General features: G+C 41.1%; 1 protein-coding gene and 1 long non-coding RNA gene across 2 annotated transcripts in view; one reads left to right on the top strand and one right to left on the bottom strand.

The window, feature by feature from the left end:
- Positions 1-875: 875 nt before the first annotated feature.
- On the bottom strand, positions 876-9,948 carry CUNH2orf69 (chromosome unknown C2orf69 homolog). Its single transcript, XM_003463339.5, has 2 exons — positions 9,576-9,948; positions 876-4,165 (listed from the first exon to the last, which is right to left on the bottom strand). The coding sequence occupies exons 1-2, from the start codon at positions 9,861-9,863 to the stop codon at positions 3,341-3,343; spliced, it is 1,113 nt and encodes a 370-aa protein (XP_003463387.2). The 5' UTR covers positions 9,864-9,948; the 3' UTR covers positions 876-3,340.
- A 90-nt stretch (positions 9,949-10,038) lies between these two features.
- Positions 10,039-15,916, top strand: part of LOC134478235 (uncharacterized) — a 39,266-nt gene continuing 33,388 nt past the window's right edge. The window contains exon 1 of the long non-coding RNA XR_010050728.1: positions 10,039-10,195. This is a non-coding gene — a long non-coding RNA (uncharacterized LOC134478235). The remainder of the gene's footprint in view (positions 10,196-15,916) is intronic.

Here is a 15,916-nt window from a genome sequence, read left to right as displayed (position 1 = left end):
CAGAGCTGTGCTGGTCCCCTTCAGTGCTAGACATGCTCTGGGGGACCTAATGGATTGGGTTGTCTTGCTTTGAGCACAGGGACCATGAGTGCTGGGTGCCTTTAACACATCTAGAATGGTCACCCTGGTGCTACCTGGTATGTGAGCCGCTGGGCTGCCTTGCCCCTGTGAATAGCAGTGTGAGTTCCAGGACGCCCTAATGCGGTTTCGCAACTCCCAGGCCTGATCACTTTCTCCCTGCTGACACTCCACATCCAACACCCACAACTTGGAGAGGCTTGTCCTGGTCAGTTATGGTGCATGGTACAGTTACTGGTAGCCCCAGTGCATGGTGAAAAGGTCAGTGTAGAGGAAAGCTGCTCAGACCCTGGCAGTCAGGAAGCAGCAAGGGCAGCCAGGGGGCACAATCACCTTCCCACGTTGCATGCTAGTGCCCACATTTATCCGTGAGTGTCCCTGCCGACAAGTGCATGAGGCTTGGGGGGAATCTAGAGACCGTAACAAGTCCTCAGTGAAACATGACAGAGTGGCTCATGAACACCACCTTGTTTCCCACACAGCCTTAAACGCCCTAGACTCTGCTGTATCCGTATTGCCTAGACCAGGGATGGCAAGCCTTGGAGAACTTTCAAGGGTAACAACAGCTGGCCACAGATGTGTGCCGTGGCCTGCCACCACTGGCCGAAACCCTCCTGCATTTGGTGGGTGTTCAGATACTGCATCCATGACATGAAAAATGGATCACACCAGATCCTAAGTTTCTTAAGAAGTAAAGGAAAGGAAAAGAGTAACTCATTTGCTAAGAGACTTTGTTCTTTAGGAAACCCAACAAGAAATAGAAGGTGCATTCTGAGTAATTTAAAATGAGTCAGACATGCTTGTATACATCTATATTTCCAACATTTGGAAAGCTAAGGCAGGAGGCTTACTGTGAATTCAAGGCCAGCCTCCACTACACTGCAAAACTCTAAACAGAAAGAAGAGATGTGTCTTTACAGGGGAGATGTTCAAAGTTGGACAAAGTTAATGAAAATACAACAGGAAAACCAATAAGGTCAAAGTACTTTTTCAATGACTGATCTGAAATCTTAATAGAAAGTATATCCAAACACTCCTATAGATTAACTTTAATACAATTATACATTCATGCTGTGGCGGTAACAACTTTCACATTATCCTTATGACTTTTCTCAACTGACTCATTACGAAGGCACAATTCAAGAGGACAACGTTCACAATCACGGTGTAGAACAGACGTGTAAAGGACTTGTCCGAGCAAACAGAAACCATCAAACATGGATCAACTTGCATAAATTTTCAGAAAAGAGAATATTCTTCCTTTTAAACTGTCTCACTTCGATGTGATGGCAGTCGTAGGTACCCATGATTATGACTATCCATTCAAGATACAACAGTAACAACGAAGCATTCAGTTGACTGAATGGCTGAAGAACTCAGATTTTTAAATATCTGAGATTTAAAACAATGGATTCTTCTGTTGAAAGTTCTAACTCTTCACTTCAGTTTACCCTGTGAGAATAAGCCTTTCCCTAGTCACATGTCAGTTTCTTCCTAGGGGACAGCAGTGCTGGGGACGTAACCCAGGGCTTCTTGGACTCTGGCAGGCACTCTGCCATTAAGCTTCATCCTCAGCTCAATGCAGGTCAATTTTAACAAGCATTAAACAAACTGAAGAAAATCTTCCAATCGGTACGTTAAAGCAGCGTTACCTACAGCATGTTAGAATCATGCAGACTTTGTTATGTGATGGGAATCTTTGGTCTCAAAAGAGCAGGAATTTCAAGAAAACAGAGCAATATAAAACTACTTTTCTGTCATTTATAGGATTGAGTGCTAATTTTTAAACAGCTGGTTAAGAATCCCTTCTTGTGTTTCTCAATACTACATTTGGAATGCATTTATAGTCATTAAGATGAAAGAACCGAGAAATTAACATTTTTATGTTAATAAATCTAGGTCCTCTGGGTTATTAAGACAAATGTATCTTCAGTGTCATTTTTTCAGTCCTAAAACAGCATGTTATTTCCCTGTTTATGACTAGCAAAAGCTACATATTACTGAAGTATAAAAGAGATGCCCTTTGATAATCACACAGCTATGTTTTAGGATTGGCTGAAACTGGTTTCTGGAGATGTATTTTTCTAGGTCAAGAAAACCAAGCAGAAGGAAACTTCACCAAATCATGTAGCAGTGTTAAGCAAATCTGATTTTTGAGCCAAAATTAAATCATTTGTGTCTTCAAACTTTCCCTTGTAACTTTTCTTATACCAGTGTTAATTTTGCATTTTGGCCAAATGCAGCTCTTTTCTTTTGGCAGACAAAACCATGCTTCTGGGAAAACTGATTTAGATTCATGGAATCTGTCTCCTTTGCAGCAGAGCACTAGCAAAGCATTACATATTTGTTTTACCTGAGTTGCTCTCTTTTAAAAGTGATATAATGAAAGCTTGAAATCTGCTCTGTCCAATATATTTATTTTTACTTAACCAATTTTCAGAAACAATTAGATAAACAAAAACAAAAATTAACCCATGATAATTAAATTTAAAATGTTTTAAAAACCAATTTTATACTATTACATGTTCTTGGGTATTTGGAAATAAAACATGTTTTGGCTAAGAAAAAAAAAAAAAAAAAAAAAAAAAAACCCAGCTTGGTGGCACTCAAAGAGTGAAGCCAGGGCTGGGGTACACCTCAGGGGTAGTTCTGCCTGCCTGGCGTGAGTGAGGCTCTGGGTTCAGTCCCTAGCACATGTGCTCACACCCACACGTGTGTGCTGGCACACACACACACACGCACGTGCACACACACACACACATCCATGCATTTACCAAACACAAAAGACAGGACAATTACTCAAAAATGCTGGAAAACATCTAGGTATCTATACTTTGGGAGAAATGAAGTGCTTTCATTCTTCTGGGGTGCCAAAATAGCTAATTATTTTTATAATTTACCCCAGTTAGTTTAAACATGTCTCAGAAAATCAACTATTTCCAACAGTTTTAGTTACCTTTAAAAAGGACTGTATTGTTAACTTTCACTTTTAAGAGTCTTGTACCTCCTCAGAAAATGATCACAAACCATTTTTAGATTTCAAATTAACTGTTAATTCTAGCCCAATCCAAACTGCAAACTGCTCACGCTCAAACTCACAAGCAAGGACACTACTGCATATTACACTCATTTCAGGAATGTGTGCTTTCCCCAGCCCCAGTCTGACAATGCAACTAGGCATTCCATTGTATACCCCATTATCCGAACTGGTAGCACTCAACGTGCTTCTCCTCCTCCAAACAAGTACGTTAATATTCTTGTCTCAAAATACTTCATGAACCCTGAAGTGATTTTCTATGGAAGGGGCTTCCTTTGCAAAATGAACCTGGCTTGTCACCTGCACACCAAAATCTCCAAGGAGCTGGACAAATTTCTTGTGCTCCTTGCCGATCCAAGATCTCATTGGGTCGCGTACTTGGTAAGGTGTTACGTGAGTGTGAACAATAATCCCCGTTTGTGCAAATTCTTTCAAGACTTCTGGGTACGTAACCCATGTATTGCTTCCTCCGGAATGACCACCATCCAGCCAATACATTCTTCTTATGCTTTTGATGAAAGCATCTATGTTCTTGTCTTTCTTGGCTTCTTTCAATTCAAAAAGCAACTGATTCAAAACAACACATCCTTTACTGAATCCAATCAAAGTAAAAGATGCGCCACTGAGTGACGGTGGATGAAAACTCCTGGTGGACTCATCGAGCTTTTCACAGGTCCTTTCTTTTTCTCCCTGGCAGCCATTACTAGCAGAAGGAGAATTAGACTTACAAGTAGATGCTTTGGAGTCCTTATTCCAAACATTTCCATTCTTTGACAGCACACCATTCTGACTTAAGTTAAAAGCATTAACTAATAACGTATAAAGGTGCTTGAAAGCTCCAAAGTCAGTATTGTGTTCTGGAGCACCAAACATGTTGCTTTTCACAAAGTTGTCATAGCAGCTGAACTTGTGCAAGTGCATCCGAGAGCACTTTATTACCCAGATGTAACTGTCGGGAAATCGCTGGGCTAGGATGGTGGCAACGTTTTCCAGACTCCAGTTTTCCCACTGGTAATTCTCAGGATGATGAGTCATGATCTCATGGTAATTCTGAAAGGGAAGAAGGATGAAGGCAGCCCTGAGTACAGATGTATATAAGCTTATTTCCATAAAGGTCTCCTATTTTTATTGAGGGATTTAAAAGGCTGTAATCACCTATGATTAATGTACTAGAAATACAAATTGACACTGTCACCACTTTCTGGTTATAAGACTTCTTTCCTTTTGTGTTACAGGGATTGAACTCAGGGAGTACTGACCTATAGCCCCACAACCCCACTTATTTTCTTGGTTTTTCTTGCTCTGTAACTCAGGTTGTCTTTCAACTCCTTACATAGCCCAGGCTGGCCGTGAACTCTGGCACTCTTCCTGTCTTATCCTCCCAGTGCTGGGATTACAGGCATATGCCATCACGCCTGGCTTTAATTTTGAAACACAATCTAGCTGAGTTGCTCAGGCTGGCCTTAAACTTGCAATTCTTTTGCCTCAGCCTCCCAAAAGCTGGATCACAGGTCTATGCCACCACATCTGACTCTGCTTGTAAGACGCTGAACAAATCACTTCTATGCAAGCCTCAAACTCAGTAAGGGGTGAGGTAGTAAGATACAGCGATGATGCCTAGTAAGAATTTAAGTTTTGGGAAGTCATAGACTTTAGTTAGCATAAAGATAAATCTTAGCTCATTAAAGATAAATCTGGTTCATGACATGGACTTTTTGACCAAGGCAGAATTTTAAAATGTTTACCCTCTAGTGAGCTGCCACGCTGTGCTACTACCTGGACTCCTCACGTGACCTGAATGCTGTCTGTTTCAACTCTGTTGTTGTGACAAAGCTGCAGTAACATGCATGGAAAAACATTTGCCCCATCTGTGATGACATCTTTAAAAATAAATTCCTAGATATGGAAAACCTAGACCAAAAATATTCCTAATTTAAGATTGGTTGATACTGAGAGTGCAGAACTGTCTTCCAGACTCATGTAATTTCTTGGTTAAATTTCACCAGCAGGGTAACTATTCAGATTTAAATTTACTGAAAATGAGAATCAAACTAAAATTTTGTTCATAATTTATTAACAATCTGGATCTCAACTCTTGCTTGTTCATATCCTTTATCTTTTGTATGTGGACCTTACTGATTTATAAAGCCATCTACATAGATTAACTGTATTATGTATCTATATATGTATCTTGTTTTAATTTTTATTCATAATGGCTTTTTTGAGACAGGATCTCTATGCAGTTCAGGCTGGCCTTGAGCTCACTTGGTAGCCCAGGCTGGTCTTGAATTTGCAACGATCCTCCTGCCTCAGCCTCCCTCAGCACAAGAGCCCAGAGGGAACTATGGTGAGGCCATGGCCAGCTCTACAGAGCCACAGCTGCCAAAGCCCTCAGGTGGAAGCACGCAGGCACCCAAGATGGACGGCACGAACCAATGTGACTGCAACGACCAAGGAGGAGGACAGCTTAGCGGGAAGGAGGGGAAGCTCTGGCTCTGGAAGGGTCTGCAGCAAAGGGCTGATTTAACTGCTATTCTGAAAGGATTACTTTGGCTCCTACATGTGAAGGGCCAACTGCTGAAGCAGCCAAACTAGAGAGGCTACTAAAATTCCTCCTGGAGAAGCGTGCACAGACTGTGTTGGAACGGAGGTGCTGGGTGGCTCCCTTACAAGAATATTTGGAATTAGAGTCACCAAGATTTACTGGAGGGTTGAGTAGATCATGTGGAGAGAAACAGGGTCACTCTGCTGCCATTCATGTTTTTTAAAACTTGCCTAAGCACAGAACATCTCTGGAAGGGGTGTGTGTGTGTGTGTAAAACAAACAGTGGCAGTAGCTTTGGGGAAAGGAAATGGTAGAATTGGATGAGACAGACCCACTTTTTAGAGTGTAAAACCTTATGTTATCTGAATTTTGAGCAAATGCATTTTTTTCCTAAAAAATTAAATGGATTGAATGTAACACTACAAAAATCCAGTCTATATAGTATGGTATGAAGAAGCTAGAGAAACCACCCATTAATCCACTAATTGGAACTAATCATTAAAATGTTGGTATCTAGTAGTCCCATTTTCTCTAGTTTACATATATATTATGAATACAGAAGGACAGTATTTTCCTCCCCCAAAGCAACAAGCTTATATATACATCTTCAAGAGTATGTTACAGGCATGATTCCATGTATAGATTTGAATAATAATTTTTCTTTTTTTTGTCTTTTTCCTTCTTTTTGGTACCAGGGATCGAACTCAGGACTGCCTGCTTGCAAGGCAGGCGCTTATGCCGCTGAGCTAAATCCCCAGCCCCTTGATTTGAATAATAATTTTAAGAATCAGATCAGTATCAATTTACATGTCAAAAACAAATATACAGAAGCATCATTTTTCCACATTCTTAACTATTTTTAATGCTAATGACTGTTAGCATTAATTTTCAAACAATTTTTGCTACCATGATAAAATAGTGTCTTGATTTAATTTGGATGTTTTAATTATTAATTAGGTTGAGCATTTTAGTTTATTGGCAATTTTCATTTTAGTCTCTGTGCATGTCCTCTGACAACTGTCCTGTTGTACCTCATTAAGTTTGCCATATATATTTAAAAAATTTATTCCAAGGTCATTTGATTTTCTATGAATTTTGCTATTATCTTCTACACATCAAGATTTATAATATATACAATTAACATAAAATCATGGGCATTGAGATCTGGAAGGGTGTACCTAATTTCTTTTGATAGTTAAGGAACCCAAGGTCCTAGGTCCTAAAGACTAATCAAAATGAACCTAGACTTTATGGGTCTCAGTTCACACTATAGAAGGTCTTCATTAGCTCCAGGTGACAGGACTGGAATGGGAAAAGGACTGGTATGAAGGAATTACATAAACACAAGTGAAAAATGCTATTGTTACTGTTGTGTCAAAGCCTAGGGCTCAGAATAGTGGGTAAGCACTTCCACATTCTGCAAAGAGGCATCGAACATTCCCACAGGACTTTCTAAGAGGTATCCAAAGTTTGATCTGCAACCCAGGCTACTACTCATGGTCAACCTATTAAAAGGGCTTATATATAATCATCTGTGCAACAGGTTACCTACTCAACACCAGGCACAGCAGACGGACAGACCAGTGAACAGACACAAACTTACACGTTAATGGTAAAAGACAGACGAGAGCCAAAATGAATAAAGATGAAAGGCTAGCAGGAAAGCTGTACACATGGGTGCGTGGTCAGGCGAGGCTCTGTTGAGAGGCACTCTGAAGCAGACATGTCAGCGGGGAGCTAATAATGCACACACAGGAGGAGTGTTCTGAGAGAAATGTGTATGATGTGTATGAACAAGTGGGGGAGTGGCCCGAGGCGTGGATCCCTGCAGATACACAGAGTGGACCAGGTGATGAATGCGAGGTGTGAAAAAGAGCTCTAAAGGTGACCGGAACCACCACCTTGGAAAAAGACTGTCTCCATTGACTGGGATGACTGTGGAGGGTAAATATCCAGAGTTTAGGGTTATCTAGCAAATACCCAATAGGAAGACACTGTGCACACAGTGGATGAGTCTAAAATTCACGAATATAGGTAAGCTAGATACACAAATATCAAGGGCTCTCCAGGGTATAGGTAGTATGTAAAGCCATGAAATTGAATCTTTGCTAAACAAGTGAGAAGAGACAGGGAAAGAACAGAACATTAGGGTACTTTAATAATTTTTAAAGTCCCTGGAAAGGTGAGAAGTGATGAGAACTCATCAGTTATTCACATAGCTAAGCTCCACTGACTCCCTATAAATTATTCCTATTTTATAGCTGAGGTAAGTGCAATAGAGAGATTTAACAAATGCCTGAAGATTTCATAACCAGAAAGCACAGAATCAGGGTTTAAATGCAAGCAATCTAGGCTCAAAGCCCTGTGCTGCATTTTCTTTTTTTCTAAGAGACCTAGCATTTTAGAGGACTTCCTACTTTGCACAAATTGAAAGTCCATCACTGTCCCAAAAGTTAATGGAATATCATGCTACATAAACAGATGGGTATTGTCCAAATGAAAGAATGTGATACTCAAGCTGTATGTAGAACTTTTTAGACCTCATCGAAAGACTTACTCTGTATTATGGCCGGGATACTTTACAAAACAGTAAGTGCTCAATAAACGTTAACTGTCAATACTACCACTATCATCCTTGTTATAGGCACACATGGTTGGTCACAAATCTCTAGAAATCAGTGTCAGATGCACAACATGCTGTTCTCCCAATGTGAGCTCAAAGGTTATCAATCGAGTAAATGTTCTTTTTTAAAGTCTAAATACTAATTTCCTCTAGCAGTCAGTTGGACCAGTTATTTTGAGGACAAAACACTACATACACCTTTATCACTGACTCAGGGCACAAAGTTTTTCAATAGATCATCTTAAAAGCATCAATTTCAAAAACCCTCAGCTAACACTGTTTCATGTTATACATATCTAGCTACACCTCTTGTGTCTGTCTGTACCAAGACCACTAGCAGAACTTCCAGTGCCGATGGAAACGCTCTATGAAAAGCTGTCCTGGGGCTGGGGATTTAGCTCAGCGGCATAAGTGCCTGCCTTGCAAGCAGGCAGTCGTGAGTTCGATCCCTGGTACCAGTAAAAACGAAAAAGACAAAAAAAAAAAAAAAAAAAAAAAAGAAAAAAAAGAAAAGCTGTCCATTTCTATGTTGTCCAACACAGTACAGTCACCATCAGTAGTGACGGATCACTTCCAATATTACGACTGAGAAACTGGATTTTAAATTTTACTTAATTTAATTTTAATTAAGTTAATTAATGGCTAATGGCTACCATATCTATATAGTTTTAGACTAAGACTCAGGTTGCAGGACAACATAACCACAGATATTTGCCCACAGCTATGAAATTAATAATAAAAACATGCCAAGCTGGGTGTGTCTGCACATGCCTCTTTGGGAGTCTAAGGCAGGAAGATTGCAGGTCCTCGGCCAGATGAGGCAATTTAGTGAGATCCTGTCTCAAAATCAAACAAAAAGCCAGTGAGACGTCCCTGGGTTTAATTCCCATATTGTCCCCCTCAAAGGTTTATGGCTATAACATTAAGACACGTAAAATACCCAGAAACAAAAGTACAGACTAACTTAAGCGAGCATCAAAACACTGACACACTTCTCAGTGACTGTCCCTTGTCCGGCTCACCACCACCCTGTTCTAGGGTTACTCCCAGCGTCACGTTTGTAGTGGCTTGTTTGTTTGTTTCTGATTCAGCTCTTTCCCAACACTGCGCGCTATGCTAAGTTCACTAAAAAGCCAGCTGTGTCCCCAGCCCAACAGGCACGGTGTCCTCCGCGCGGCCAAGCGCTCCGACAGCTTGTCTGTCCCGCCTGTGCCCAGGGCCCCCAGTCCCTGGCTCCCGCGTGGCCTCCCTCAGACCCCTCCTCGGAGCCTGGCCTCGCCGCGCCCAGTCACCTGCACGTCTCCGGGGAAGTACAGCACGTGGTGCTGCTCGACCGCCGGGTCCCCGGGGCCGCCCCGCGCCGCGGTCGCCAGCAGGAGCAGCTCGTTGCTGCGCTGCGGGTCGGCGCCGGGCACCGCGCACAGCTGCATGCGGAGCCCCTCGGCCGGCCGCGAGCTGCGCGCCCCGACGCCGCCAGACTCCATGGCTCCTGCCTGCCGCAGGCCCGGCGCTTCTCCGACTGCCAGCGGCGGCGACCGGAGCAGCGGCGGCGGGGCGCGCAGGAGCCTGAAGCCCCACATGGGTCCCGCGCCCTCGGGGCAGCGGCCCTGAGAGCTCAGTCGCGACGCCGCCCAACTGCCGGCCTGAGGCGCCGAGCGGGGCGACGGTGGCGTCAGGACGACGTCCTCGCGCAGCGTACGTCAGGAGGGGCGGGGTTCCGCAGGGGGCGCGAGAGGGGAGGTGGGCCCGAGAAAAGCCGCTTGTGATTGGTGAACGCAGCCGCGGCCGGGAAGTTCGAAGACAAACCAGAGCACAGCGAAGGCACAGGCAGGAACCGCGGCCGCAAGATGCGTGCAGCTTTAAGAGCGAGACCATTTCAAAGGCCTAAGGGTTCGGCCAAAAGGCCTGGGAAGTGAGTGTGCCCCGGGGCGGGAGCGGGGGAGGTTCTGCTTCTTACCTCGAGGTTCCCAGAGCAGTGCTGGGGAGGGAGACACAGGCTCTCAGCACCTGTGCTGTGGGCGGTGGTGATAAAGGGCAATCAAACTCCCGACCTACTGTGTCCGGTGGAGTTCGGGTTCTCTAAAATTGAAGAATGAATTTTAGGAACAACGGAGATTAAGAGTAGAATATATTTATTGAGAGAAAAAAAAGCTTCTGTCTAAGAGAGACAGAAGGGGTCCTGAGCGGGTTGCCAAGGACTCAGTCTTTTCCAGGGACTTTTATAGAGTAAAACCATGTGGTGAGAGGGGATCAAGGTAGAGAAAACTGGGAACCTACAAGGCAGATGGGCATAAAGTGGGACAAAACTATGGTTAACTAATAAGATTAATTGTTCAAGTAAAACTGATTACATTAGGGTCAAATGGGGAAGCGAGTCACGTAGGAAAAGGGGCATTTTTAGGGAGCAGTGACTCTTCCCTAGGGTGATAGGGAGCTATTTAGAATATCAGTCCCTAGGCTATGGATGCATTTGTTTGATCTTTTGTCTGGAGGCCTGGCCCACAGCAGAAGGTGTCTGTCTCCCCCATAGTTGCAAAGTATCTGGGCTTCCCCACTGGCCCCTTGGAGGACCTAGCCCTGTCTCACTGCTTATAATATTTCTAACTAACCCAGCTGCTGTAACAGTGCGTGCCACCAAGGTGTTCCTACGGTTATGGTTGTCCAAAGCTAATTTGAATAGTGTAGGGAAGTCCTAGGTGTCCGACAACCTAGGATTGGCGAAATGCTTATGAAACACTGGGAAAGAAGGAGTAAACCATTGATTTAGTCACAGGCGCTTATGAGGCAAGGTACGGTAAAGAAACTTGAGAGTAGGTGAGTGGGAATTATAGAAATTAGAGCCAGATTTGTTGAGGGTTTACTGTAGGCTGGGAGTCTAAGCATTTTATGTATAACTTGTGGGTCAGTGTGTGTGTGTGTGTGTGTGTGTGTGTGTGTATAAACACACATGTTTTCTTTGTTCTGTACATGCAAATGCTAACAGATTCCCTGGGGTAGAAGCACAAATAAGCAAATAATAAAATATAATTTCCTAACATTTTAAAAATGGCTTTGGAGGCATGTAATTATGCTAGTCTCTTGTGACTTATGTTATTGGATTCCGTCTGACATTATAATAGCATAACCAGTGAAAATTTTGTAGTTACTGAGTATATCTGCTCTTTTTATTTGCAGCAACACAGAAAATGTTTTGTTAACCAGTAGTGATAGGTAGTTCTTATCTCAAAGTACTGTCTGCAGCAAGATTATTCGATGGGAGAGTTATTTTAGCTGTGCTGTGACATACCGTGGTAAACTTCTTTTCAGGCATGCCTCATGGCCACATTAACAGCAGTGTTATGAAAGCCCAGTTGTGCACAGGGTACGGAGTTCTGCTTGATATAACTATCTTCTACTTAAACTCTTGGTGATCCTCCTGTCTCAGCCTCCCAAATACTAGGATTACAGGTATGCGCCATTACTCCTGGAATTTCTAGTTGTTTAATGGTCATAGACACAGATGGGTCACTACCATTCCCTTTGGTTTTCTCAGAGCTGAGCTTTCCATTCCAGAAAGAAGTCTTACATGTAGAAAGTTACCATAACCAGTAGTGTGACTTTCTTTCTCCTTTCTGATGGATATGAATATCCATGGGGATTTTATTACATGTAGTTCCTGAAAGCTATGGCTTATCTCTGGATTCGTGACCATTCTCAAGGGACTCTACTGGGTCCTCAGAAGTTTTGTTTTGCCACTTAATATACCAGATAGAAAAGTTGCAGAATTTGAAAGTTACCTCGGAAAAGGTAACATAAAAAGCACAAGCTCCGGCTGAGTGTGATGACACACGTCTATTATCTCCACAATCCGGAAGTCTGAGACAGGACGAGAGCAAGTTTGAGCCCAGCCTGGGTGATTAACAACTTCGTGACAACCTCTCTCAAAATTTTAAATAGGAGGTGAGAGGTGCGGGGTCTGTGGATATTGTTCAGTTCAGAGGTCTTGAGTTCAGGGCTGGGGATATAGCTCAGCAACTCAAGGACCTGCCTGGCAAGCACGAGGTTGTGAGTTCTGTCCTCAGTACTAAAAAAGCAAAAAAAAAAAAAACAAAAACAAAAACAAAAACAAAAAAAAACCAAACCCTTGAGTTCAATCTCCAGTATTTCAGACATAACAAGAGTTTTAAAAAAATTTTAAAATTCCACTAAATGTTCTATCCAGAGAGACCACATGATATATATATATATATATCATAAATGGTAAATTGGACATATATAAGATAGGAAATGGTAAAGACTATAGCAAGCCAAAAGGAGAAAGCAGTCATTATTCATCTCTAGCCAGTTGAAAATGAAGGCAGCATTTTGCCAGCCCTTCTAAACTATTAAATAAGTAATACAGATTTTTAAGTTTCATTTGCCAACTTTAAATGTTGATAGCAAATTTGTTATAAAATGTCTCAAATGCATGCATAGATCAGATTTGATATATGGGCCACAAATGTACAAGTCCTGTATAAAATGTGAAAATAAATGGATATTGGGATGAGGTGGGGGAGAAAAGGCAAAAGTCCTTAAATGTGTCCCCTGGGAGAGACTGAAAAGGAAAAGGAGGTAGGAGGGGTAGTTTTCCCAGGAGATTTTAATTACATCTCATTTGCATTTGCTGTTCTTTCAGAGATTCAAGTATTTTAATTCTTTTTAATTCTAGGTCCAAACAGGTACTATTTTTATTTTATTTATTTATTATTTTTTGTTTTTAATACGTCTTTGTGCTAATATCAGACCTTACAGAAATATATTTCAAATGAGTTTTGCTCTTTAGCATATAATTTTTCTTCTGGAATGCCTAATATAACAAAATAAAGTCATTTGAAGATTTGATTTAGCTAATTTCACTAGCTAAATAACACCCTTTATGGTGTTCCTGTAGTACATGATTTAAACACATTTCCGCAAAATATAAAATAAGATGCTTCAGCAAAATAACAATGACTTTATGTCAAGACACTATAATTATCTTTAGAACTCTGAATATGCAAAAGCATTGGTTACTAATAGTTACTGCATTCATTGTACTTTACTCACTGTTAAAACATAGGAAAGATAGAATCAATGAAATTACAGTCCAGGTTTTTAAATAGGAAAAGAATCTGCGTAGACGCATCACAGAAGATAATACAGTTAGAAAATAAGCACACGAGAAGCTGTTCAACATTGGTAGGCATTAGAGAAATGCAAATCAAAATCAGGAGTAACATTTCATATCCACCGCAATGGATATACTAAAAAAATCCCAAAGTAAATAAACAACAGTATCAACAGTAAAGTGGAGAAATTGGAGCCTTCACGCCTTGTGAAGACATACCTACTTAGCAGCTATTCACAAATGTTCACAGCAAAATTATTTGTAATATCCCGAGAGTGTAAACAAACTATTAATTGGTAAATGAATCAGTTAAGTATGCTATAGCCATACAATATAATGTTCATTAGTAAAAAGTAATGAACAGAAGCAGCAGCCTGGGTAAACTTTAAAAACATTATGCTAAGTGAAGACTAGTCACACAAAGCCACATAATGCTTGCATCCATTTATATGAGAGGTTCAGAAACAGAAGACAGGTTATAGAAGATAAGTATAGAAACAGAAGATAGGTTAGTAGTTGGATAGAGTTTGAAAGGAAGGGAAACACTTAAAAAAACAGTGCACTCAAGGGGTAGAGAATTAGGCCCTATTTGTTGAAAAGGAAGAATACTGAAACATGTAGATGTATTTTAAACAAGCCTGCCTGGACTTCCAGGAAAATGGCAGAGCACTAAACAGCAGGAGATCAGACTGAGATTTGGAATCCAGACACTGGACTATAACAGTTTGAGGAAAACAGTAGGGAAGTGGATCCCAGGGGCCCAGGAAGGATGTAAAGGGAGAATTGGAGCCCTCACAGCAGATAAACAGACTTTGAAAGAGAAAAGCACATCTATAGAAACACAGTAAAGAAAGGTGACTCCACAGGCCTCCATGGAGAAACACTCCAGTCTGAGCATCCCCTGGAGTGAGTGCTTGCTTGGTCTGCATTTTAGGGAGAGGCCCACTGTATCCAGGAGTTGGAGAACTCTTGGGGCTCCCAGTGACTGGGTGAGGCACAACTCTGAGAGACATCCAGGTTCTGGGAGCCAAGGCCAGGTGCACAAGAGACATCCAGAGTGCTGTGGGCTGAACAACTCAGGCCCCAACCCCACAACCAAAGGTTGGGGTCAGCCTGAACTGGAGTTGAAAGCACCAGAATCAGCACCCCATGCTGTTCTTACTGCAGCTTGCTGAGTTGACCCAGCATGGTTCCACGCTCTGTCTGCCTCCTTTGTCTCTCAGTGACAGCACAGACACATCCTGAATTGAAGGAGACCCTGGAGGATAACCAACCAATTTTAATCTTCTAAAATTTTTTTCACTTTGCTGTTTTCTTGATTTTCTTTTTTCATGAGTATAATCATTGTTTTTAGATTTTTTTGTTTACTTCTTATTTTTATTTCTTTCCTTGTTTTGTTCCCTCCTGTCATCTTCACTAGTTCCCAAAACTTGAGTAATCTTCCTTTGTCCTTTAGCCTGCTTCAATTCTCCTTTTTCTCTTTTATTTCTCTATTTTTTCCTTTTACCCCTTTTAAATCTCAGAAATAGACCACACACCAACTTATAGGACAGGCTTAAGTAAATGCAAAGGAAATGAAATTATCCCATGTGTATTATCAAACTATAGTGCATTAAAATTGGAAATCAGTGGCAAAAGTAACCCACAAAACTACATAAACACAAATAAATAATACTTTTCAGTTTACATAAAGGAATTAGAGTTTTTACAATTAGTAATGCCTGTATGACATACTGGAACTTATGGGATGCAATGAAAGCACTTCTGTGAGGATGTTTATAGTAATGAATATACATGTCATAAAAACAAGAAGCACAAATAACCTAATGTTGATCCTCAAGCTTCTAGAAAACGAAGAGCAAGTTAAACCCAAAGCATGAACAAGGGAAGAAATTATAAAGATCAGAGCAAAAATTAATGCACTTGAGACTAAGAATAGAAAGAATCAATGAACTGAAGAGTTGGATCTTTTAATGGTGAAATAAAACAGACCTTTGGCCAAAATTATCAAAAAAAGAAAAAGGAATCAAATCCATAAAATTAGGAAATAAATAGGTGAAATCACAACAGAGCCTGCAGAAACCCAGATCATCAGTATTTACTTTGATAACCTGTACTTTCATAAGATGGAAAACACAGAAGAAATAGATAGATTCTTTGATGCATATGAATTACCAAAGTTCAGTCTAAAAGATGTAAAAATTCTAAGTAACCTAAAACCAATGAAGTTAAAGAAGTAATTTAAAAAATTGCCAACAATGAAAGGTCCAAATCCTGAAAGATTTGTTGCTGAATTCTACATAAAATTTGAAGAACATCTAATACCATACCTTGGACTTTTTAATGTAATTGAAAGGGAAGCAGTACTTTCAAACTCACTCCTGGAAGAAAGCATTACCCTCATACTAAAACCAGAGAACAGTCCAACCAAGAAACAACTGTAACCCAATCTCCTTAATGAACATAGATACAGAAATCCTCAAAATATTGACAAACAGAATGCAG

This window comes from Cavia porcellus, unplaced genomic scaffold (genome assembly GCF_034190915.1).
Source record: "Cavia porcellus strain 051 isolate PalLab524CR breed Dunkin Hartley unplaced genomic scaffold, mCavPor4.1 scaffold_12, whole genome shotgun sequence".
In the NCBI taxonomy this organism is placed as follows: domain Eukaryota; kingdom Metazoa; phylum Chordata; class Mammalia; order Rodentia; family Caviidae; genus Cavia; species Cavia porcellus.
Note: the sequence above shows the minus strand (reverse complement) of the source record. Positions and strands in the feature narration are given on the sequence as shown.